Source organism: Calidris pugnax, unplaced genomic scaffold (assembly GCF_001431845.1).
Source record: "Calidris pugnax isolate Ruff unplaced genomic scaffold, ASM143184v1 scaffold118, whole genome shotgun sequence".
NCBI classification, from domain to species: domain Eukaryota; kingdom Metazoa; phylum Chordata; class Aves; order Charadriiformes; family Scolopacidae; genus Calidris; species Calidris pugnax.
In genome coordinates this window covers 1,445,833-1,472,942 of record NW_015090855.1, presented here as the reverse complement: position 1 = coordinate 1,472,942, position 27,110 = coordinate 1,445,833, and the positions used below count along the sequence as shown (strand labels likewise).

At 37.1% G+C, this 27,110-nt stretch overlaps 1 protein-coding gene across 4 annotated transcripts; it reads right to left on the bottom strand.

Annotated features, from left to right (window-relative positions):
* STAU1 (staufen double-stranded RNA binding protein 1) lies at positions 1–27,110 on the bottom strand. 4 transcript variants are annotated; one of them, XM_014943770.1, is made up of 15 exons: positions 27,042–27,110; positions 22,072–22,349; positions 21,145–21,269; positions 19,035–19,191; positions 17,601–17,742; positions 16,681–16,846; positions 11,438–11,536; positions 9,924–10,136; positions 9,212–9,355; positions 8,014–8,160; positions 7,133–7,205; positions 4,787–5,106; positions 3,925–4,047; positions 2,336–2,421; positions 1–1,730 (listed from the first exon to the last, which is right to left on the bottom strand). In XM_014943770.1, the coding sequence occupies exons 2-15, from the start codon at positions 22,262–22,264 to the stop codon at positions 1,643–1,645; spliced, it is 2,076 nt and encodes a 691-aa protein (XP_014799256.1). In that variant the 5' UTR covers positions 22,265–22,349; positions 27,042–27,110; the 3' UTR covers positions 1–1,642. The 4 variants fall into 4 exon arrangements, with proteins under 4 accessions (XP_014799256.1, XP_014799255.1, XP_014799258.1 ...); XM_014943769.1 differs by having other exon boundaries at positions 9,924–10,154; positions 27,042–27,107; XM_014943772.1 differs by lacking the exon at positions 11,438–11,536.

The following is a 27,110-nucleotide window of genomic DNA, read 5'->3' as shown; positions in this document are numbered from 1 at the left end:
AACTTTACAATGTTTTTTTTTTTTGCTTATAACGATCGAAAACAACTTGATTCAATAAAGTTTGGTATGCAGTTAATGTGGCCCAATTGCTTTTGATAATGCAAATAAAATGGCCAAGACATTTAGCTTTGAGACACAGCAAATGCAGTAACTGCTTTCTGTGACAAGAGTTACCACACGCGCTGCAAACAGGAGTTTAGGAAGTGCTGCTACAGATCACCAGTAAAGTACACACTGAACGTAGTTCACATCCAAATGATACACTGTCATGTGTCAGTCTACCGTGCCAGATTTTGTTGCTAGAGGGAAAGTTTTGTTTTGAAAGTACTAGCCCCCAAAAATTACTAAGTGCAAGGCAAGGTTATGACTCAAATTACAAGCAAACAAGGAAACTTAAAAGTAGAGACTTAAACTTTAAAATCATACCAACCTGTTGTGCCAGGTTTCTTGTCATAATCATAACTTTAGTTTAAGCTCCCATTAATACAGTTGCACTAACACACTGTGGCACAAATAACAAAATGTACCCACATTACTTTTGAATTTCCTTGACCTTGCCAGGTTTTCACATCCTCCACATTACTAAATAGTAGTTATTTATATGTAATTGATAACCATTGTACAGTTACTCCATAGCTTTACAATACTGCCCGTACTATATCACAAGCATTACAAATCCTATAAAAAAGCAGCCCCTGTAGTGGCATACAAGAATAAATTAACCAAAAAAATTTAGTATTACCATTTATTGGTGACAAACACTACGTTTTACTTACATTCCATGGGGAGAAAAAATTCCAGCGTAAACAATGAACTGAAGCAGTACTTAACTTGCAAGGCTATCGTGCTTTACCTGGACCATATGCAAAAAACTTTATTGCGCACAGTTCAGTGCGCAATAACACAACATCAAAAGCAACACAGTTTATATATAAACATAGGTAATTTTTTTCAGCCCTACATGGAGATGTAATTAAACAGTATAAAGCACTCAAGGAAAATCAATCTGCAGTTTTATATGCACTACATTGAGATCATATCCTGTAATGTAGTGAGCTGTGTGCCATCTATACACACAATCCTTAAAACATCGATCAAAGATCATTTAAAGTCACGTTGCATTCGAGTTCCCCTACCCCCCCACTCAAGAAAACTAGAAATTAACCAAAAATGATCAAACAAAGTTTAAAATTCCTAGAGAGTTTTAATTCATTCAACCGTTGGATAATTAAGCTAATGTTTGCGAACATATTGGACTTTTAAAAATGGTGGGCACACAATTTGTTTCCAGTGAAACTTTGCTATTTCAATAAAAACAAAATAACCACATACATGGATATGATCTTCCCAAGTTAGTTCACAGATAACATGTCAGTCTCAGAAGACAAAGTTTCTAAACTGTGCTATTGTTCTAGATACAATTAAGAAACTTTTAAATGAAAAATTTATAGTGTCATTTCAATCAAAACAACATAATGAAACTAAAAATTTATCACTGTTTGAAGAAAAAGCAACGGTTATGATTTAGACACTACAGTAGGTTGTAAAGACTGTAGCACTCTAAAACAGTTAGGTTACATTAATAGGAAGCATTTGATTTTCTCTGGTGCTTTCAGGTTTGGGTCCAGTCAAAAGCCTTTTTTTAGGCAGTGCTGTCCAGTGTTTGTCCCAAAGTGTTTGAGTTAGCCGGTTTGAGAAGAGGGTCACTTTCCATTTCTTGTTTCACACATCTACAAATGAGAAAACACCTGTTACTTAGAAGATAAAACACTATTTCCATAAATAAGGTGCTTACAACAATTTGTTTCCATATAACTGGCCTCCCTTTTTAATCAATTAGCATTTTGTTAATTCCAGCATTTTGACAGCTTACTAACTAAATGAGAGGCCTAAACTATTTTTTTTTTGTGGTCAAAGGGAGTTATTTGGAACCCCTCCACATTTCAAGTTGTGGAACTTATACATTGTTTACTTTTTACATACAGAAGATTTCTAGAAAGAGAGGAGCAGCTGTAACAAACACACTGAAAAATCACACTGTTTACAAATATATGTAAATAAATCATATAAGCAGTGGGATCACAGTCAGAATTGCTCTGTATCACAGTCATTACATTTTATCCACTTGCTCCTGCTTAGTAATTTGCATTTGATACATGAAAATTGCAAGCTTGATCATAAAACCTACCCTCTCATCCTTCTGAAGAAGACAACAGCCCTTCGCATTTTAATTTTTCTGGCAAAGAAAAAACCCCTCACATTTTACTTGTTTATAGAACTTCCTAGGGTTAGAGGTTTCCAATAGTGCAAGGGAAAGTCAATGGGTCACACTCACACAGACATTGGTCCATTTCCTGTTCGTGGCATCTCTGTGGTTTGTTGGTCCAACTCAGACAGCAACTTTAAAATATTCAATGCAGCCTGACGAAAAGAGAGAGCATTCAGCAATTCAACCTGAGGCCACTTCATTGATTTAGTAAAAAGAGGACCGGGGCTCACTTGAAACAAAGTAAATGTTCTAATTTTGTTGGTAGATTTTTAGGATGTATAATTATGATGGAAAAAATGCAATGATGTAGAATTTCATCTTGCTACATTAAACACCAGAATGGCGCTGTGGCTAGGGGACTCCCATTGCAATTGTTTTAGCAGTGGGGGAAAATTAATTCAGCAGTACTATTAATATCAAGGAAAAAGACACTAAATTAGTAAAGGCTCAAACTGTGCAGAGCTTAAGACAAAAGACATTAAAATACACAGAACCAAAAAGTCCTTTGCAGAAAAACAGTTACACAAGAATCAAAAATACAACACGGATAGGGCACATGTGACTGTTTAAAAGAAGACTCAATGTGACATGGCTAACGCAAAAGTAAGTCACCTCCTTTGAGAACTGAATTTTTTTTTTTCAACTTTATTCAGGTGCACCTTTTCAGAATATCCCTGATTAGTTCTGGCACACGCATTCCTGAAAGCTGAATATCTGAGCAGAGGGCGGTTCTCACGTTGGCCCCGTCGCAATGTTTAAGCTCCGAACTGGCTGTCCTGTTCCTTCCTATCTCCTGCACTGACTGGTGTGCTTAGTCTTACAGGAGCTCTTTACAGCAGGATGTAGAGATGGGTATGAAAATGTCAAAATTAAGTGACAAAGATCAAAGAAATCTGTATCAAACTATAGCCATTAGATTTTTTTTTTTTTTTAGTATAAAAAAAACAGTAAAATCAGGTTTTCTTAAGTATATTTACATTTTGCAAACTATTCAGTACACAGTCAGTACTCGGGTCACCACTGGAGACCAAAAGAACTAAACTCTTTTCAAATTACAGTAGACCCTGTACACATTGTTAGCAGTACGTAATGGCTTTTATAGACAAAGTCCCTTACAGTTTGCAGTCTAGAAGACTTTTACAAAGAAATAGTTCAACTACTGTGAATAAAAGATCTTTTTTAAAAAGGGAGCTTAACAGATTTAGAGCGTCTCCTGCTATCGAATGGTGAGTTGCATTTCTTCCAATTTGGATTCTGCTCCAGCAGAAAGTCTGGTAACGTGAATCCAAGTGTTACAGTTCCCAATGAAATATCAGCCCTTTCTGTTACAGAAAATAAGTTGATATGCTCTTATGTTTTAAAAGTTCCTTTTTGTACATTTTCTTTTATATATGCTCATACTAATAATACCAAGATAAAGCAAATGCATTTTTTGTAGACCAAAATTGTGACCATTTATTAAGTATTTTGAAGGTTATTTAGATTAGATTCTGATATTATTAATCAATTATTTCAGCAACCTGTGAAATTGCCAGGGAATTGTATAGCATTTAGTTCATTGCTCTCCAGTAGCAATGTGAAACCTTGGTCTATCCACTGCACCCCTCATCTCACTGAAGGCCCAAGAGAAAGCATTTCAGCAATAGTCTTCATACCATATCGTGGCAAGATTCTACATCCTTTCCAATTCCATGGCTGATCAGTGGTGGCTGAGAGGAACAGTTTATGAGAGATACAAACTCGTTCTTGTTATTTTTTGGAAAGTCTTTATATTCAACCTGAAGAAAAGAGAAGAATTTATTTCTTTTCAGTTAACCAAGTACAGGAAATTTATCACAACTGCTATAGAGTATTTGCCTATATATGAAGCTGAACCTTACTTTCAATCATTCTGTCACCCAGTAGAACCATTTACTTTGAAGTCTGACTTCACTTGCAATGTTCTTTAGTAATCTGCAAGCCTTCTGAATAAAAGTGGCTACGTAATAATGATTGTTGCTGGGACCTTTGGTCTGATAGAGCTATCTGCATTTAAAATTTTCCATATTATACTTTTTAATCCCCTGAGCTTCTTTAACATATTAACATAGGAACTTATAGGCAATTAAAGGGACCAAACACAAGAAAATGTACAGCTTACACCAAAAGTTAGTATATGAAAGATTATTTAAAAAAAAATAATATTTCAGATCAGCCAAGTTCAATTTCATATTATGTTCATATATCATGGCAATTTTCAGAAAATGTTACTTTCAGTTTTATTCTTCCAAGACTTCTGAGTAGCACTGAATTAAGGCTGAGGCTGCAGTACAGAAATGTACATTTGAAAACTAAATTTAAAAAGCTGTAAAATTCAGTATATTTCATAGGTAGAGTAAAATATTTCCATTAATTTCAGCTTAACAAGTAGCCTCAGAATACATCATTCACCAGCAGAACTAAAAAGCTTCAGAACAAACAGCAGGTTGGACCGGTTTGGATAGCTTTGGAAGAAATCTTGGAAAGCTGAACATTTACCTGGATTCCTTGAACATTGGAAAGATAGTCCAGCTGCTCAGAGGGCCTAGCAAGTGGTCCGTGGGGTACGTGGCCTGATGAATTGTTGTTCTTCAGAATGGTCTCGGCAGTAGGAGAAGTACCACCGTACAAAAGCTCTCTAGCAATCATTGCTGTTACTGTAGCCTTGGCAGGATTTGGGGCTGCCCTGTTGAACTCTTTGGTGTGGTGTCCTTGATTGGCTCCTACAGCTTGTGCAACCTCAGGGACCATGGGAAGAATTCCAGCAGGAAGCTGCTGATGGCTGAGATAAGGCATCCTAAATTCATCTTCTTTATTACCTGAGAAGAGAGAGGTACATCCTAAACAGATGCTGGTTATTGCTATGAGCCCTTCTGCAGGCACTTGAAGGCATATATAGGCATCAGAAGCCACTTTTGGAAAAAATGTAAGTTTTTTCAAATTACTTTTGAAACACTAACAAATTTAGCAAGCTTGATTTGCCTTTGGTGGGTCAGAGAATTAGCATCATCAAGACAGAGTTTGCTTATTGAATAAATGATTCAGTGCAACACCTGCTTCTGCCAAAAGGAGAACCTTTACCTCTGGGAGCAATTTCTTCAGGTCAGTGAAGCTTACAGATGCCTCAGACATGAAACCAAAAGATACACCTAGAATGTGGTTGCAACTAGTTTTTTATTTGCTTATTTAAACTGCAGGAGCAAATAATGAAACCATAGAATGACCAGAGCCACTGTTAAATATTGTAAAGAGAGTGACAGATAGTCCACAAAGTTTAAACTGTATATTGTGAAAATGGAAACAGGGAAGTAAGGTTAAATGTAATGTTAGCACAGCATGAAAAAGCAAGAATATCCAGCCACAGTCAATTAATAGCAATTTATTGACGTTATGGCTTAAGTTAGATTTAAGAGGGATTAAGAACAGCTTTTTCGGGGAACTCACACAGGACTGTGGAGGAAAACAACAGAGGTGTGCTCAAGAAACATGGGGAAGAATGTGTCACTGAAATAAATAGAGGAGTCAGTACTGTGGCCGAACAGATAAATGGAGTTCAGCAGGACTGTGCTCTTTCAGGTCTAAGGATGAAAGTCAAAATTTGTAGATGGAAGAAAGCAGGGGTGGCAAAGTTTGAATAGGAAGCCAGGAAGTTTAGCTAAGATCTTATGGATGCAGTAAAACATTACCAAAATCCAAGTCAATTCCAACTATTTATAATTTAAACAACAAAACTATACTGAAATACATAAAGCACCTGAAACGTACTACACAGAACAGATACACTGCAACAGACAAACTTTCCATAAGGACTCCTCCCAACAGTTTACATTAGAGAATGCCAACGCCTGTGTAGTTGGTGGCCAGATTTGGGTTTTTTTTTGTTCCAACCAATCTTCTGTGGATGTGACCACTATAACCATCAGCTGTCTGAAATAAATGCAGGCACAGTTCCTTGCTCTCAGTCATTAGAAACCAAGCACAGATGAAGAGGTTGTTCTGAACTACAAGGCCATTCCTTCCTTCTCCAACTCTGCTTTAGGAAGACCAGTTTCACAGTACTGACACCCTTTCTCACCTTCATGCCAGGAACAGTCTTCAACATACTGCAGTTATTCCCTCAACGTCTGTAAGGTGACATGGCCAAACTTAACTAACCCTGCCTCAACAAATTCAGCACCACCCTCCCATTGCTACTCTGCCTCAGGCTTAGAGTGACATTTCTGGGACAGTCTTCCAACCTGCAACCATTCTTCAAATCCAGAAGGCTATTCCCAGGTGGCAGAAACCCCAAGCCTTTTCCAGGGAATCTGCTCCCATCCTCATTTGCACCCTATACCCAAGAAACATTCTGCTGAGCCAGAAAGGATGATCTGTCCTCCTCCCCTTACCGTTTCCTCCACAGAAATTGCCCTCACTTCACTCCTGTTGTTTTAAGAAGCCTGGTCCCTGGATCAGAACAAAGCTCGGTTCTTTCTTGTCCTAGAAAGCCCTAGACACAGATTGAAGCCTGTTCCAAGATCCCTCAGATCGAGGTAAGGCAAGCCCAGACACTGCAAACAGCAGTAGCTGCACCTCCACAAACTGCTCCACCGACTCTTTAGCACAAACACGCCCTTGGTGTGGCCATCGACTCCACCCAGCTGGTGGCCAAGCAAGCTGAATACTGCATGGCTTGGGAGGAATAATCTCTTTGAGATCTGAACAAAACCTTCCCAATGGGTAGACTGTTTGCAGCAGTTACACACCTTTGCTCATTGCCATGTGTTAAATGACACTATTGAAGGGACTGAAAACACATCTTTCACAGGCCATCAGGGCCACGCTTCTTTCAGTAAGGCTACTTACTAGTTGAAGTCTCTTCAGAGCCTGGCTCAAAGAAGGTTACTTTTCTTCCATCACCTGTTTTCTTCACTGGTGTCTTAAAAATAAAAGGAAAAAAGCCAAACACAAAGTATCTCTTTAAAACTCTTTTTCCTCCCAAGTTTTAAAGATGTAGGCAATCTGACTAGTCAAAATCTTACTGAAAAATTTTATTATTCAAAACCCTCAATTATTAGATAGCTACCCAGAAGAGACAAGTTCAGTGATTCTTATTCACTGAATGACTAAAATGATCTATAGACCAGTGAAGTGGTATTAAGAACACATATTTTGAGAACTAGATACCACAGGAAAGCCAGTTAAACTAACATTAGTTATTGGTATTGCTGAGGACAACACATTGGACACAAATGAGCATGCATGTGAAAAGGAGAAATCTAAAACCAGATTTGCTATTTTAACTCCCTGGTAACATCTGTGGAATCAATAGGAGACTGCAAGGCTCCTTCCCTGCTAAAGGACCTGCCAAAGAAAGACGCCAGTAACAAACTTTCTACTGCAACTGGCGATAAGGCTACGTAAAACTACTGCTACCAGAGTCCTATAACCTACATGTCTGCAAGTTTCTCAGACCAATACATCAGTTATCACAGATTCTGGGCCATTCTATAAAGAAATACCTGCATTTAGCCTTCTGATGAGGCTTTGATTTACTTGCAAAATTGAACCCTTAATGTGTCCAAAATGCACTATTTTTTAGAGAACAGTCACCTCAATACAACTGCTTCCTGGCTAGTGCAGAACAGGTGAATTTACTACACTGTTGCTGCCTTGCAAAGCTGCTATTGTTTCAATTCAACTTCTGCTGTAGTATTAAACAGCGGCCGATTGTTAGAACCTCTTACCTTCTCTTCTGTCTTTAATGCTGGCTTTGGAGGTTGAGGTTGAGGGACTTTGAAACCTAAAATTTCCAACATATTTTCAGCTGCATTGCGTTTAGCAACTTTTTTGTTCGTGCCCATTCCTTCAGCTGTGTGTACACCAACTTTCACCTGGATAAAAAAGGACAAAAAACCAAACCAATTCTTAAACAGTTGTATGAGTATACACTCACTAGTGACCTGTGTCTCGAGCATGCCATGAGTCACAAAACAGTTCAACTGATCATTATTCTAAGCAAGTTGGCATTTATTATCAATGATCATTGGCCTCCAAGCACAAAAAACCCAAACAGAAGTCACACAAACAACTATATTTCATCATCTCACCTTGGCACCAGCCTAAGCGCTCAAAACTGGTACCACAGCAGATACAGGTTTTCCAAGCTGAAGTAGCAGATTTACTAACATAATGGAAAGCAAGGAACTAGCTTTCCTGAATTGGCCAGGATAGGAGAGAGGTCTGGAGAATGCACTTAAGTATCAGAGGCTACTAGATACTAAGTATTAAAAATACTGCTGTGCTATTGGGATTTGCAATGCAGAGTGTAGAAAGTGCTGAGCTCTATAGCAACACACAAAAACTCAAGAAAAGGAGGGAATGAAGGATACCCAGGTTCCTGTTACTAAATCTTACATTACAAAATGTAAGCAGCTTAGTATCTCTTAACAGAATATTAATATTTCTGTTAATTAAAACATTAGGCAGCTACAACATAGACTTCTGATGCCCTATACAATTAAAAAAAAAACAACAACAAACAAACCATGATTCAGATCACTTCTCTTAAACCTTTATCTTCCTTGAATGTAGCCCACTAGATATTTTCTTAATAAATCTCATGGAAATTTGGATGTAATCCTGTTAAATTTGTGACACCTTGATTACCATAAGACCAAAAAAAAAAAAAAAAAAAAAAAAAAATCAGATGGGCTCCCCTTCAGTACGCTGCTCCAGCATGTCGTAAAACTCCTTCCTCCGTTACCAGTGGGCTAAATATCGACTCCAATCAACAGACTTAATATAACAGCTCTTCTGTCGTAGTATTTGTGTGTGGTCCCCATGAACTGTTTACTATCCAATTTATTAACAAAAAAACAAAAAAAAAAAAAAAAAAAAGACATTACAGACATGCAACTGAATTTCTCAAATTAACATACAAACCTGCATAACAAACTCCCTGCGCCTTGGAAGACCACGTTCTGTGATGAGCATGTACTCTGGTTCCTTCTCTTTCTTGGCCTGCTGTATCTGGGCAAGTCTGCTAATGGGATTCATTCCTTGGCCGTATTCTGGACTTGTCTGCAGCTATGTAGAACAATGTTTAGGAAATAAGCCAAAATTTGTGAATATTTGGTTTAATAGACAAAATGCAGCATGCCACTGAATTCATGCATCTCTAGAACTTAAAAACACGGAAACAAAAGTTCCTTAATGAAATACTGTCACAGCCAAAGAGAAACACTCAATTTATTCCTCTTTGCTGTCAGGGTTGACCACATAGAACCTACCACTGGTAACAGTTTACAAATCCTAATCCTGCTAAATGAGGAGGGGCAGGCTTGCAGGAGAATTTGCACAAGCAGAGTCATGCAAAACCCAAAGCTGTAAAGGCTAAGGCTTGAAATTCAGAGCTTAATTTTTATGTGCCACTCATTCTTTTATAAGGTTTCTCTTTCATCCTGAATTTACTGATAACTATTGTAAAAGTGGTGTCAGAACCCCATTTAGAGTGGGAGCAAAATAACATTTGATTTGCAGTATCAGACTGCTGAGAAAGGCTGAGCAGTTGAAGAGTGTTTATAATTAACTCAGAAACACCTCTCATCTGATGATTATTTATAACAGTCAGATTTCCAACCTGTTTGTCTCTTACCTTCACTATTGATTTTGTTTTCTTTTTGATTCGTGGCTTCATTTTCTCAACCGTAGGAAGGGGTGGTAATTTTTTCAGTTCTTCTAGGACTGCTATTGCAGCATTTTTCTTTGAGATCTTCTTGCTCTTTCCTTCACCTTCACCCATGAATTCTCCAACTGACACCTTGGTTACAAAGCTCTTCATATGGGGAGGACCACTTTCCTTGGTCACCTGTTTCAGAGGGAAAAACTGAGTGAAAGCGTGATAAACACTTATTAAAAATGGTAGGGCACATTGTTTATAGCAAACATCTCTCAAGAACTATGGATAAAGAGATTTTAGATTCTTATACAATCCAGAAAATATAGATATAAATCATAGCCACTCTAAATAACATAATCCCACCCAAATAAACATATATTTTAAAAAGATCAAATGCAGCAAGCAGTAAACATTAATTACATGCAAGTCATTAACCCATCTTAGTCAATTTACTGATTAATTCTTTCAATATTAAAATATGACTGGTTTATTTCATCAGTGCATACTTCCACACAGTTATCATCACCTCATTAAATATATCATGTTACAATAATAGAACATTACAGAGAAATAAATTCTTTAGGATCCAGCATTTTAGTTCAGAAATCAAGAATTCTGGAGACACCTAAGAGATAGCTGTCTACTACAGATTTAGTCTTTTAACTCCATTCATAATACATCGTACTTCAAAATATCCATAAAGTAAAAAAGTAAGAATGAATTAAGAACTTCCACCCACAACTGGCTTTGTGTGACAGTATATTTTTACCAGTGATGCTCAGGCTAATCTGCAATAATTGAAAGCATAGCTTCACAAGCAATTTAGTTACACACAATTGTGTTTTCTTACTATTATAATTCAGATAGTTGACTTAAACATTGCTCTGCCAGCTCAGGAAAGCAGCATGATAAATTAATAATTTAGTGAAACAGAGATGCTCCTATGGAAGCTATTGATTTAAGGTAACTAAAATGATCAGGGAGGGGCAAAGAGGCAGCAAGCAGCCAGGCCAGGAAAGGAAAGTAAGATGCACATGAGGTCACCTCATGGCAAGAAAAGAAACCTATTTGTGAGATTCTGCAACATGCGGGTAGTCCACATCAGTGCTTAATTAAGCAAATACTTCCATAAATGTCTTTCAGAGTGAGCTATACTCTTTGTCTCGACTCTGCACTTTAATGTTCTAACCATTAATGTGGGGTTGGTGTTTTCAAAAAGACTGGAAAAAAGATTGCACAGACAACCACAACGTAGCTGTTCACTCATGATTTTAGTGCATAAATTTGTGAACAGGTGGATTTTTCTTTTTTCTTCACTTTACCATATAAACTCCAAGACAGTCAGGGTGACTGTCAAAGGTAAAAGTGTATTCACAACTAACGAGACATGTTAAAAGTCAGTTGTTTGGGTTATCTAGAATAGACTCAACTTAATGTGTACCCTTAATATTCTAATAAAAACAAATCTAGAGCTTGTAAAATAAACATACCTCAAAATTCACAGGCAAGTTCCTTTTAAGTGCAATCTCAAAAACTTGGCTTATTTCAGATTTATTGAGATTTTCATCATCTGGTTCTTTTCCGTTAACCTAAAAAAAGCATACTCTATTTAAAATAAAGATCCTATTAAATTGAATTTTATCCATCCAACCAGTTTACTGAACTCTCAAAATTTTAAGTAGTCTAATCTTTAGTGCCATTTTACGTGAATGTGTAGAAATGCAGCACACATACTACAGAACTGAAACTTAAGCTCATTTAAGGTGTATGTGTAAAAGCTAGCAAACCTTCATATTTTCATCTGCTCGTTACAGGAAAGAACAAATGGAATAAGGGCCAATAAGTTTAAAAATCTATTTATAGAAAAACAAAGTGAAGTGTTAAATGAAGTGATTTCCAAATGGAAGTACCTTTATGAAATACAGTTTTCATATACTGATTGGACATTCATACCAAAAGCACTAAGACAGTATCAGATAAGAGAAAGGGCAGAAAAAATAAAGATTCTGAGAATGGGACCAATGTGAATATAGGATGGCTAATTAGACCCTGGCATAGTCCTGTCTTTTAACATGCTCATTTGTAAGTGCTTCATCTACATATCTTTTTCTCATCTGGAGAACATACTGTCAGGAACTTGCCTTAAATCAAGTGGTGTACATCTCTGAGAACTTACACCTGGTAGGAGGACAGCAGTGCCAGGTGAAGCTTACCTACAGGCACTTCTACGTATCTCCAGGTAAAATTTTGATTGTGATTCCAAAAATGTCTTCACTGATGTTGGGATCAACATGAACTAAGAGGCATGGTAACAGTAACAGAGACATTTTAAGACTAAGTGTCCAGCAGTGATATTGGAAAGATTATGATAAAGATGAACAGCAACAATTTCACCAATTATATCATGCCACAGTACTAGTTATGCAACCAGGTAACAAAAATGATTTAAATATTTTATTGGAGCAGCAGAAATATGCTAGAGAGCTCTCATTGATTAAAACTAGTTTTGATGGTAGCAAGCATCCCCAGTGTCTGAGACTAATAAGTAAAACATGAAGTATTTTTTTTCCACCACTTAAAGCAGCCTCTTCCCACCACAGAAAAAATTACTAGTAAAATTAATCTGTGGTTTTCACTCTTCCCACTGTCCCATCAGATTTCACACTGTTCTTATGTACTTCAGGTTCAAGCTGCAGACATTTCAGAAGAGCACATATAGACCAACAGCCTTTTATAATGATAACATCTGATACTTCTGATCCCACTACTACTTCCAGTCCCCAACCTCTACACGGAGATGTGCATCGAGCAATCTTCTGCTCCATATAATGATAACATCTGATACTTCTGATCCCTACATGGAGATGTGCATCGAGCAATCCTCAGCTCCGCGAACACTAAGACCACATGATGGCACCACTCCCACAGGATCCAGGTAGATGCACTGTGCATCAGAGGGCATGACCATAGAGGAGGCAACACCTCAACACCTACAGTGGAGGAACCATGCTGTACCTCAGCAGAAGGCACAACCCAGGTAAAAACTGGCAAAACCAAGATTGAATACAGAACTCAAAAGTCTTGATCATCATATTCTAAAACTTATTTCAAATGCAATTGGTAAGCCCAAAAGCGATAGCAACATATACCCAGCTCAAAAGTCTTGATCATCATATTCTAAAACCTATTTCAAATGCAATTGATAAGTCCAAAAGCAATAGCAACATATACCCAGAAAAAAAAGTATTTAACTACTAAGGTCTTTTTTCATTACACTCTAGGTATTACAGCAAGTTTACTACCAGCATCCCTAGGAAAAATCTGTTACTACCTTTACTGTCAAAACATTAGCGCAATCACTTTAATTACAAGTATTTTTTCCCCTCCTTGTTATTTCAGATATATTCTAGTTTTTCAAATTCAGACATTTTTCCTTGAAAAGGTAATCAGGACTTCTATTTATTGGATTAGATTTTTCCTATTTAATACCCGTTCAAGAGAATACAAATAAATAGCATGGAATTGTTTGCTGTATTCACCCTTCTCTAGGAACTCTTTCAACACGCACTTCCTCAAAGACTGCTTTAAGCAAATTATGAAAACTGGTGGAGCTGCTGATTAGAACTACATTGATTTCAACACAGCTATTTGTCTGACTGTTTCTTCCACGCTAAGGATATAAAGAACAGCTGATATTTACCAAATAAGTTGGCAAAATACATAGAAGCAATTCTGGTTTCAGTATTTTCAAGCAAAAGTTAGAATTTCTGTTTAACAATAGTGCTAGAAAGCATAGCTTTCTATTCTTGCTAAGTTTAAATTGATGCTTTATCATCTCTGTCTTTGCATATGCAAAGTACTGCAGCTTTGTTGGTCTGTCTTAACTCCACACTAATTTAGGTTGGGAGGGTCCTTTGGAGGTTTCCTACTACAGCCTCCCACTCAAAGCAGAGCAGATTTTAAAATTAAATCGGGTCATTCAGGCAGGGTCTTGTCCAGTTGAGAGCTAATATTATTAATTTTTTTTTTCCTGCCACTTGCTTCTAGATTTGCAGTCTGAGAAGGTGTGGGAAATGGCAATTCTTACCCTTAAAGTCTAATCATTTTATTAAATTATTTCCTTTCAAGCACTGATTATTTTCTAATTTAAATATACAAGAATAAAATCCTGCAAATACAAAAATTTGTAAAATGAAAAAAAAAAATTACAAAATTATTCCCCTTTCCAAAAAAACCTCTAGTTCAAGCTTAAGCATATTCTGTTTATACACACATGAATGGGATACACAAAAATAACTACATTTAAATGGAAAATTAGTGGCAACATCAAATGACAGGCAGGAATTATCTCTGCTTGTGAAATCTTAATTTGCCTCCATTGTATACACTCATTATAATAGCATTGCTTACAATCTTACACTACCATATCCTTTACGGACCTTGCCTCACTGAAAGCAAGAATGAACAGTGCTCACTTAATGGTAACATATTCCTTATTTTATCTTATAGAATCATTGAATGGTTTGGGTTGGAAGGGAACTTAAAGATCATCAATTTTACCCCTCTGCCTGGGCAGAAACACCTCCCACTAGACCATGTTGCTCAAAACCCCATCCAGCCTGGCCTTGAACATCTCCAGGAATGGGGCATCCACAGCTTCTCTGGGCATTTTCATCTTGTCTAGTTCAAAATGCTGTTACAAAAACAGCAATTCCTTCAGACCTTCCTAAAACTACATTTGAAAGCCACAAAGCATTTAAGTACCACACTTTAAATTAAGAACTGAATTCTTTGATTACGTATTATAAAACAGTACTCTCTATTCAAAGGATTGTTTTCCTTAAGCATAGCTGCATTTCTTACTGTTCTTACTGTTCATCATGTCAAACATAAATAGAAAAATAAAATTACAAATGCATGTGAAAGTTTAAGTGACTTGCCCAGCATATGTATAGCAGGGTCAAGACAGCATTCAGCTCCTAGTGAGCTTGCAACTGCTTTATTCATAGAATAATTCTCCCTTCTTGCATCATTCACAATAGGATTTCCCTTATCAAGTCCTTAAAAAAAAAAAAAAAAGAGAGACACTGCAGGTTTACTTCCATTACACCCCTTACACTGAATGAGACATCCTATAGAAAAGGATATGTGGTCATGTAAAGACAATTGCAGTGTTTGTTCTGAAGACCTCATGTTACTCAACTTTAAACACAACCCTACAAATATTCAGAAAGTCATTTGTACAGAAGCATTTCTGAAAAAGTGAACAGAAAAATAGTAAGTTACACGTGATCCTGTTACTTTCTGCAGAGTTGGACTCCTTGGGTCCAGTACACAGAACGTTGCTACATGAGGTGGAAAAACAGCTAATGACGGTCGGTTACCTTTTATGAGGGTGAGTGAGGGTGAGAAGAGGATGTTATGTATCACTGACACAGAACAATACACAGGAATTTGGGGTTCCCCCGCACTGAAGGGGAGCATCCCCCTCAGGCTTGACATCTCCTGCCTGAGGACCTCCAGCTTGTCCCTGACCACACTCTGCCTATCACTACATTTCAGTGCAGAATTCATCTCCGCTCCTTCAGCTTCTATTCCCAGCATCACTCTCTTCTCCCTGATAGCATTTGCAATGCCTTGACTTTTAGTAGCCTCCATCATTCAATAACGTACATTCCTCCAGGAGAGCTTTCTGTTACATGAACCACTACCACCAGCGCCTTCTAGGCCTCTTCCCTGAACCATCGGATCCAGCAGGTTTGCCTAATTATCCGAGCAATGCTCTCTCCCACAAGCACACTGGGAAGTTTTCACTCAATGTCCCCCTTAGCTTCACAACACATTTTCTCAGTCCTCTTGCTCTTCCTAGTCTCTCTTCTTCTAGGTCTGTATTGCATGGCCTCCTCCTCAACACGATCTAGATGCCAGGATGGAGTACATCAATGATCTCCTGCTTTTAGTTCTAACATCAAGCCCTCATAACTCAGATAGGTATAATGAGCCCATATAGGAAGGACTAATGCACTCATTGTAGCAGTCTTTGGCCAAAGCAGACAGACAACACCTAATATGGGGAGGGTGCACGCAATCAACCAGCCCCAGAAGCTATGAGTGACTTGTGTCCACACAATGCACTTTTTCTGCCTAAAGCAACTTAGCAAGAAAGCATGAAAAAATAACCAATAACAGGGTCTTGGAATGGAAAGTGCTGGGCAGCCATACATATATGGAGGGATAAAAATTTGCTTATGTTCATCTCAAAATGTACGTATGAGTTTACTATTTCCATGGACTGCTCTTCTAGAACTTCTATGTTTCTTTACAAAATCATGCAGAAATTTTGCCCAGGAAGAAAACACATGTCTGATTTCTGTGTTGTCCATACTAGAATACAAGTACCCCATTTACACACTTCTTCAGAAGTTTGTATATGATCTATACCTGATAAGATATTAGTTCCTATCTATGCCTCCAGTGCTCATACCTGACAGAGGCATTGCTGTGGAAAAATACCACAGCAAAAGAATTAATATAACTTCATTTGTGAATACTCTAGCTCCATAGAAATTTATGTTTTTAAATCAAAGTGTTTCTATTGACACAAGTAGGTCAACACCACTACACAGAATTAGATTTCCTAACTGTCATATTCCTCTCAATAAGGGAAAAATCTACAACAATATCTCAGTTTATCTTAGCAATTTACGCTTACACCACCAGGATTAATTCCCACCTCTGGTTTCTCAGGCAAGGGCTCATTCTGCAGAACTTTCAGTGCTTTAGCAGCTGCATCGTGCTTAGCAGCTTGCCTTGTTCTTCCTTTCCCATGAAACTGCTGCCCTCCAATTGACAGCTCGACTTGGTAAAGTAAGGGCCCAACAGGAAATGGGTAAAAGTACCTGCAGAGAGAGAGAGTTAAATAAGGTAATAGTTTGGTCTACAAAATAAACAGAAATGTGAGTTATACATAGATGAATCTCTTGGATATCAGTAACCATGATATAGCACTGAAGCACTAGTATTAAAAAGCCAATTTTTGATTTAAGGTCTAAAGGATTTTTCGAGAGAAACCTTAGAAACAAGAGTATCAAGGTTTCTGTTTTACAATACGAACACAGTTCTAACCAAGTAGAACAGAGAAAGACAATGTTACTACACTTTTATATACTGGCCTGCCAAGTCTATTTTGAATTCCCGATTCTTATGCCTATATCCAATTCTTTAAACTGAAACTTTAATTTAAATAGCTTTCAAGAAAGCATCAAACTGTTTCCTTCACTTTTGCTTTTACATAGAAAGGAAATGCAAGAAGTATGTAGCTAATATTTAGCTGTTCACTTCATGAAACTGGCTACATCCGAATGCCCTCAAAAACGCTTTATCATTTGGTTCAGTTCCCTTTTTCCTCTCCTTCCGCTCCTCCCTAAATCAAAAAAAAACCCCATACTTAAGACAAATTACAGATACTAATGGGGTACACTTATCAAAACTTTTTGCTTCATAACCTGGCTTTGTTTCAAGCTGAATATCCCTGTAAGGGACCTTGTATTTTTAGCCAGTTTTCAGAAGATAGCATCAATGCACTGGATGAAGAGAGCGGAAGTTCAAATATACGAGGCTGCAAAACCAAAAAAAAAATTAAACAATACATACCGTGGAGGAGGGTAAGTGCCACCTCTCATAGTATAGCTGTAGGTGGATCTCATCCCCGTGTAAGGATCGATGGGTTTGTACATAGGTTTCTTTCCCAGCTTCATGCAAAGTGCATTTAACTCCACTGTGGGGGTTACACTGTCTAAATAAAAAGGAATGTAAAGGGAGTCACAAGGAACTGAAACAATCTAAACTCTCATGTTGTCTCAAAGCAGGGAAAAATAAGCTCAAGTTTTGCCTATTGCAATATCTTGAATGAATTCTGAATAGAAATGCTAATGAACACAAAGAAAATAAGTCTATATGATGCATATTAAATTAGCAGCCCTGTACAGCTGTGACAAATCCTGTTACAAAAAAGTACATTTGCTGTCTGGCTTTTTTTAATTTTTCTTTAAACTTGTGAAGCTACCAATTTATTTTACATATCTAACAATGTGGTCTGCAGAACAGAAATGTCTCTTCCCCAGAAAATACTTCTCAATTAAATTGACATGCTACATACCTACTGTTTCTGTTGTTTACTGATAATGATCAAATGTTTCTCTTTGTACTCAATGACCTAAGAAGAGGTTTATGGCTCTTCACTTTCAACCGCAGTTTGCCTTTTCAAAAGGAAGGTATATTGCTACTGAGGGCTATAAACATTTCTCTCAATGCAGATATCCTGTGGATGAAGAATGGACTCCCTGACTGCTCTGATTTGAGAAAGAACACTCACGTAAGTGGTCAACTTTTCTATCACAAGCCTCACTGGCTCAAAAATCAGTGTGTAATCTCGTACAAGGTATTTTTTTTATATGGCAATTGCCAAAAGAAAAAGGAAATTATGGAACAGATTTGCAGACAATCAGTACTTGCTAGCTTCTAATAGTTTCACTGTTGACTGTAGGAAGTGTTTCTAAAGAAAGAATTTAGGCGATATCAGAATACAACTGGCACAAAAGATAACTTTTAACCTTTGCTGAACATACTAATGCTGCTCCAATAGCTTTAAATTCAAGTGACCAAGAGTACACGCAAAACAATCATGTGCAGCTGAGCTGTGAAGCTAGTTTGTAAATTAGATTTTTTTTTTAACTTAGTTTTCTTTTCTTTTTTTTTTTTTTTTCTTCAGATTAGGATAAACATTTTTTCCAGGATTCTACCAAGTGTTACAATACAAACCAGTAAGTTAAGCAGTGGGTTCTTCAAGCCTGAATGACTTAATGGAAAAACCCTACACTTTTAACTTCTTAATATGATTATTTTTATCACATCACCTACAACAATCAAAGACTAAATCAAGATCATGTTCTCACAAAACCTGACAATTGCCATTGTTAAATATGCAGTGTCACTATTTTTATTCATCCTTATGCAACTTATACATACCAAAACCAGAAAGGTGTGTTCTACAATTGTTTTTTAAAATCAGTTTGTTGTGACGTATACCTGGATTCTTGCCTTCACTACGCGATGGACGAGCCGTAGGTTTAGGGAATTTTGTCCCTTCCAAAGCTTTGGCAGCTGCTGCATGTTGCGCTTTTTTAATACTAGTTCCTTCAGCTTCCCAGTGCTGGTCCCCAAGAGTCAGTTGCACTGTAAACACCTCAAAAATTGAAAACATTAATTTTATTATGAGCTACTTCAGAATTCATGTAATTTATTAGACCCTCTTATGCAAAACAATGAGTCTTTTAGTGATGCAAAAGTTGAGAATACAGTAATCAAAGCTTTCCTCAACTACCGTGTTATCTCCAGATTTTAAACACTTTGGACACTGATAGGATTTCCCCGATTACTGAACTAAGAATTTCACAGTAATTGTAGCTAGCAGCTACCCTGCATGAGATCATATAGGTGAAAAAACAAAAGACACCATGTGTGTAGAGGTTATTGCTACATGACTAGCTGATACGCCAACATTACTCTGAACAGTAACCTTGAAATGCAGACTTTTACCCCCCATAATTCTTTAATACTGTGGGTTTTTTTCAATGATACTTTCCAGCAGTTTGAAGAAAGGTAGAAAGGTAAGTTCACATTGCACCATAAAAGCTTCTCCATGGCCACAGGTGAGCACAAGCCTATTTGGTTATAGAGCAAAGCTCTGTCACACTTCTTTTTAAGTATGTGGGATAAGGAAGGATATACATTGTCCTAAATTTTCACAAATTAATCAGACAACAGCAAGCCAACATCTCCCTGGTAATTAAATGAAGTTTAATTTCAATCAGAATGAAAACACAAGTGAACACATGCTCTGAATGCTATTCTAATACTTTTTGTAAATGCAAACCTTGCCTCCTTTGCACATTGAAGCTGACATTACACGTATTTTGGACAAAAGATTTTAGTTCTAAATATTATTCAATTCTAAGGCAATTCCTGTAACATACAACAAACACTTTTCCAGGAAAACCCTTAAGGACACGATGTCAGATTAAATAGACACATCTCAGCCTTGACTTCAGTCCTCATACAACAGAGATCTTCAATGAGGTTTCACAATGCTAGAACTCCCTTCTTCCGTGTTCTTTGCAATAACTGCTTGTATGTTTGCTGTATTCCTGAAAAACTCTCTCTCTCCATACAAACAGAACACCAAAGGAATTGTGTATTGCTGAGACTTATTGTAAAAGACATGCCATGCCATGGGATGCACACCTCGTGCTGCTCTGCCCTCACTGTTTCTATATTCCCACTCTGAAGAACTAAGGATTCTTTGCCGAAATAACTGTTCCAGAACAGGCGAATGTTTAGTGCCCTCCAATCATACTGGACTTCAACCATTAAAGAACATATACCAAGATCCTTGTTTTCCAAATATTGGGCAATTAGGATAGAAAGGTTCATTTTATTTACAACCAAAACAGAGCAAAGTAACATTCTGTTACAATGTGCAAAAGAGAGAACTCTTAAATTAAGTAGTAAAACTTATTCCATATAAACAAATATAGATTTGTACTTCACCAACTACAACCCCTTATGTAGTATTTTTCCTAAAGAAACACGATTGCCATAAATCTTCCTGCATCTCATGTGATAATTTGAACTAAGAAACTATTTTCATCTTTTAAAGTTGGTGAATCAATTTCAAAATATTAAAATGTACCACAGGAAGAACCCAGAAAATTTAAAGAATAGGCAAGATGTAGAACAAAAGCTTAACAACATCCTAGAAAGTGAATGCAAAAAGATTATCCATATTTAATACAAAATTTTTTAGCAAAGTCTGCAAGGGACAAATAAAGGTTTAATAAACCTTGGTTTATTAAATGAAAGTTAAAGCCAAGCATCTCATAATGGAGCTAACATAAATAACCCTTCAAATAACCTAAGTAGTTTTAGGTAACAAATAAGTTCAACCTTTATTTACTTTGGGAAAGCAACTTTTTAGCACGCACATAACAGCTTCACAATTCCCTGCCATCAGGGCTTTGGGGAGCTTTCCATTCCTTATCATTATTCTGTGCTACCTTGCACCAAAAGCATACACTTTGCCTTTCCATTTATGAAAGAGCACAAACAGCAGCAACAAGAAACTTCTGTGTATATTCACCTTAGAATGAGCTGGACCTTGCTCACTCAAAAGCTTATACTCAGGCTGAATCTTGTTGAAACGGGCTAACTCATTCACAAGACACATTGGGGTCTTCTCTTTGGGGTTTGCCATGTTTGAAGGAGCTGAAAGATTACATAAAATCAGATAAATGAATGGGTAGCTATGAACTTGACTACAATTCTTAATTAAAATAAAAAAAATACCTCATTGCCTTAGCACTTCGTTGTCTGCAATATACCAGTTTTCAGAAAAGATTTGCTGGAATAGACAGCTCTACTCGTTAGCCAAACAAGCAACAAATTACTGAACGTTGGGATTTCCAAGCAATGCTCATGCCAAAAATAAAGCATTATTCATTTAATGTTTTAATGCAAGCCAAAGGTATGAAGTTAGACTCTTGCATTTAGCTTGCATCTGATGTAGTTGCACTTCAAGAAACAAATCTTCTAAGTATTCATCATGGTCACCTGCTTTGAATAATTTTAAGTCCTTCATTTCTTTTTCCTTCTCCTACGTTTCCCTATTATCTATTTTTTATTTATTACCTTTTATTCTCTGTATTATATTTTATTAGCACAATACGTTTATCATTAAACTGGTCATAAAAGAACTAAAGATAATAGAACTAAACAAACTATGTAAAAAAAACTTTTTTTTTTATTTAAAACAAGCTAGTTGTAGAAAATATGGCTAGCAATGTTTTAAGAATTTGATGGTACACAGTTTTAAATATTCTTTACCATTACAGACATTTCAATTAATTATTAGGACTTGTTTCCATCTGTCTCAGATTTCATTCAGTGGGGGGAAAGCATTATACAAGCTACTGTAGCTGGATAAATAGTACTTTTAAAGTATTTGTAGGTGCAAGACATCAGGAATGTACAAACACTAAGAATATAGGCACTTAAGAGTTAATCTTACCTGCAGCTGCATTGGTGGATGTAACTGATGCAGAGGGTAAAGCAGAGTTTTGGATAGGTCTACCTGCATTTTCAGAGGGCAAAGAACTAGTAGTAGAAGGAATACTCAAAGGCTGTGAAAGAGATGGGTTTTTATTCAATATTTGACTCCCTGCAAGGGCCGCAGAAGGATTCTGAATTTGAACTTGAGACATGTTCACTTCCAACCAGAGCAAATTACTGTAGGTAAACAGCTTTGAATGCAGGCAAACTCAAGTGTGATGAAGCCGAATTGATGACCTAAAATGTAAAGATGAAAAAAAGATTATACTAAATATTTAGCATTCTCTAACTAAATTATTTCTCTGTCAACAAAAAGGGGAAAAGGGTAAAGTGTCCAATCAAGCATCCATTGTTTCCATTTGGTATGCAATAATTCACTTACACATCCAGTTTTAACAACATATTTCAATCTATATGCCCTAACATTTAAATTTCACATTTTTTTTCATTTATAAAAGAGAAGTAGTATAGAAGCTTTATTTATGTTTGTTCATTTAAGGTAACTATCCATCTGTTTTTCCCATCACTGAATCCACTTACAAAGCAAATCCAGTTAGTTAAACCGATAGCCACTGCTTCTATACTAAACAAAGAGCAACTTTCATGAACAGATTACATTTCATGCATTCTACCATTCAAAGTTACAGTTTTTAACTTGTAGAGGGCAAGCAATAAATGCAGGCTTTACAAAACAACTATTCAGAGCATGCACCCTTTGTTATAATCATACACTTTGTCCCCCAGGGTCACCAAGGAGAAGGCCTTGCATTTATGAGGGGAACACAACCAGTGTCCAGCAGAAGACGTCGAAGTAGCTGTGACTGGGAAAAGTGAAGGTATAAGAGTTCATAAACTTTATAGGTTACATGTGTTTTTAAGGTTACTTCTATTTATGTCAGAACGTGCCTCAGTCACAGGTCAAGCATCAATTTAGAGTTATTTATTTGGCCTTGCAACACTGTCAACAAGTGTTGAAAACGCTCGTGGGCATCCGTGCTCATTTAAGAAAAAACACCTCCAAGCAATGAACTTGCACAGTCGATGTGAAGTATTGTGATAGCTCTTTCCTCCACATTAATATTAGATTTCTCTTACACATGGATGCAACATTATCTTCATGCTCAGACAGTTAAACCTAAATATACACTAACAGGTTGCCAGTTTGAGGCTGTCATTGCTGCCAGAGCTCAGCTGCCCATATCTGCTTACGGTCCACGTATCAATTTATTTATTAAAAATAAATTTTACAGCCAAGTAAATACATTTTACACACAAAAGGCACACACACATGCACACATACACTGGTCACCTACAGATTTTATTAGGGCAGCAAACAAAGGTTTATTCTTTCATAATTTATAGATTGAAAGGAGAAATCGCTGCTCCAGATCCCACCAGGGATCTATTAGTAGCAACACAACTCCAGTGGTGCTCTGTACGCTTCAAATTCTGAACCTGTGAATGGACTTCCAAATGTGGGAGGAGCAGCAATGAGTCAGAGTGAAGTTTTTAGCTAGTTACTGATAAATCAAGCCTAAGAGGAGAACCTAGGTTAATATAGTCACAGACACAAAAAATTATTTACTTATTTATTTATTACGTAAGAAGAAAGATGCTACTGGGAAACAACAGATACACGAACAAATCTACCATCTGGAATATTTTTACTTTGAAAAAACATCATAAACATGTCAGGCTTATCATGCTACCAGTTGGATAACCTCACTTTTTACTAGAGAGCAAAATTAGTTCAGATGACCTATATGTAGATTTTACTCAAAACAAATCCTATATTTGGCTACTGAATTTGCAGAAGTTACCCATTGGGTGCACTGTAACCGTGAAAATGCTGTTAGGGAGTCTATCTAAAGGAACTCCAAGAAGTTGTAAGACAAAGATGAAAAGTATGTAGAATAAGACTCCAGGGTAATAATTTTATAATTACTAAGTTTCATTCCCAGGAGCATCACCAGAAACACTGAAAATTTTCAAACATAATACAACAGTAATAATTGCCTGGAAGAGACTATAAAGTCTTGAAGTGCATTAAAAAAGAAGCTATTTCTCCTTTCTTGTTGAAGTGCAATGCCCTTCAAAGTAACTGAAGTTAAACAGTTTCTAATCCACACAGTTTGAGAAAATGACACCAAAAGTTTTTAATTTGAAGTCAGTAACATCAGGATCTTTCAGATCATGCTGCAAAGGAAGTCTGAAATTCGCTTCAGAAGACTCTGCCTCAGAGTCCTTTGCTTTCAAAGCAAGGCACTATCCTCCATTTATTTGCCATCACCTGCTTTTAGGGAACATGGAATTTCAGCTCCAAAATACACACGTTAAAAGTGGTTTTTATAGTCCTACAATGCAGGGAAGAACAGTATACAAATTCCTAGTAGGTTTTTTTCCCCAAGAAGGGAAGTCCCTGACAAGGATATAATTAGTTCACTGTCTATATTTACGGCAGATTACTACAGAACCTCGCAGCGGTGCAGCTCAGACTGCTCTCTGCCCAGCTCTCTCTCCACCAAGAGCTACAGCCATCAGTGCTCAGCCTGAAAAAGCTTTTCTTCAAATACCTCTGCTTAGAATAATATTCAGGACAGACAACTCGGCAGTTATTCACAAAAATATGTGGAGACTTGAGGTCACATCCTAGTGCTTGAAACAATAAGGTTTTGGAAACTGATCCAATTTTGAATAGACTTCAGCTGCGCACGTTAGACAAGCAGACAAAAAAATTGCTGCAGACACGTCCATAGCTCATAACCTGCTTATTCTCAGCACAGAGCCCAATCACCCAGCTCCTCCGGCGGCCTGGCTGCTCCGTCACATCTAAACCAACGAGCAAGGACCCAGGGAAGCCCCTGACACACACCTCGCTGGAATTCACCACACACCTCGCTCTCCCCCAGCCTCCCCACGGACTGGAAGAGTTCAGCCCCCCAGGACCTTCTGGGAACCCAAAAGACTTCCAGCCTCACAAGAAACCAAGGATTGAGAGTTTAAGCACAGCTCACTTTCTGCATCTGTAAGGTGGTAACAATCCCACACACCCTTCTTTGCAAAATGCTTTGCAATTGCACGTGTAGCCATAATTTGATGACCAAAATTACCATACAGATACCTGGCTTCTGGAGCCATTAATTTAGCAAGAAAGAGAAGATGTACTCAACAGGATTATTTAAGTGCTCCTTTCCATGACTGTTTCTAAAGGGGGAGAAAGGAAGAGCTGCAATGCCTAACCAAAAAGAAATTCTAAGGAATCAATAAGCTATATTTTGACTTGAAATAGAAATCTAAAACCTGTAGAGCACACTGCTGTTCAAGGTTTATCCCCAAGACGTTCAAGTAGCTGAGTACCTGGGCACGCCAGCATTTTGCCACAGCTGAACAGAAATTTATTATCAGGGAGAGAACTGAATTGCAATGAAAATAAATTTTTTCCAATGAATATATCCTTTTAACCTAAATGAATACAATGCTTGTTTCTACATAAATTACTACATAATTTCTACATAAATTGCTACGTCATCATCACGTTTCTCTCTCCTTCACCAATACACCAATCTCATGTTTTTATATTCAGATCAAAAGTTGAACCTACATCCTGTAAATTATCACCAATTCAGGATTACTTCAGAGTTCATTAGATTGAATTCAGGCAGAATCAAAGCAAAGTAGGCATTAGGAACAGCTTGTGAATTATTGAAATTCCACTTTACAAATTTCTGACAATTTTAGACATTAAGCAGTAACTCACAAGATTATACCTTACAAGTATATATATACAAATATATATAATGTTTTCTTTTTAAAAACATTTAGCTCATGCTTTGACAAGCAACTTCAAAGAACAGTCTGACAAAACAAACTGGAATTTTGTTTGGGTTTTTCAGCTACCTGTGAAGTTTACAATACTGTAGTTGATTTGTGTGAAGTATTTCACTAGGGTATAAGAACTCACTGTCCATCATTGCACATTTAATTACAGGTTATTTGGGGCCTATAAAAGGTTTACAGTGCTTTTACGAAGTAATTTGCCCTCTACCCTACAACAGGCTTACAAAATCCTAACAAGAAAAAGCCGCATAATCCAGAAAATTGAGGCTAACAATTGAGGCTGTTCCAGTGAACAGAGAAACAAAGAGATGCCAGTATTTCAGGTGATTTTTCCGCTGAATCAAGGATTAGCTTTGTCAAACTCTTCAAGACAAATAAGAGTACAGTAACTGACCCCTGTACAATACTCAAGGCACTACCAGAACTTAAAACCACTCAGACATCAAAAGATAGGTGAACCAAGAAATGTTTTACTCCTACCATCTCAGCCAGCAGCTAATCACACAATTTGTTCCTTTCCCACCCTTCCACACTTTTTGCTAACTCAGATATTAATATTTTAAATTTTATTGAGGTAGTGTTGCACTAGAATCTTATCCTCATGACGGTAACGGCTGCCATCAAACAATTCAATGACCTATGGACAATACTAAACTTAGAGAGATGGATTTTCAGATGACAGAGCACCACTCCACACTCCAGTATTGAGATTTTTATCTTCTTTTGGCGCATCAATGCCTGGAATATTCCCAGAAATTTTGAATACATTAGAATACAAAGTTCAGAAGTCACTAAGGTAACCAAAAGGCAAGCAAAGAAATGCACAAAGATGTGAACACAGTCTCAGTCCACTCTGCCAAAGAAATTAAAATCTTCCTCTATGAAAAAAAGAATGTAGCATTTTCAGATAAAAGTTCTCTTGGGGCTTTTTTGTGTTGTAATTCTCAAAGGTGTTGCAGATAGAAGCCAGAGGATCACACAAAAAGCAGACACTTCCTGTGGATAATCATGTTTTACCACAACCTGTGGTTTCTTTAATATGATGCAAATAAAAGGTAAGAAACTTTAACGTTTTAAGTAAGTTTCCTGTACCTTTAGGAGATCCAGAGAGTGGAGATTTGGGTTTAGTTCTGAATAGGATATTTATGATGGAAAATGCCT

Coding starts and splice junctions, on each gene's coding strand:
- STAU1 (XM_014943769.1), bottom strand. CDS start 22,264: ATGTCTCAAGTTCAAATTCAGAATCCTTCTGCGGCCCTTGCAGGGAGT. Junction 9,356..9,923: donor AAACAAAATCAATAGTGAAG/GTAAGAGACAAA, acceptor TGTTCTACATAG/CTGCAGACAAGTCCAGAATA. Junction 1,731..2,335: donor GGAAATGGACCAATGTCTGT/GTGAGTGTGACC, acceptor TCTCATTTGTAG/ATGTGTGAAACAAGAAATGG.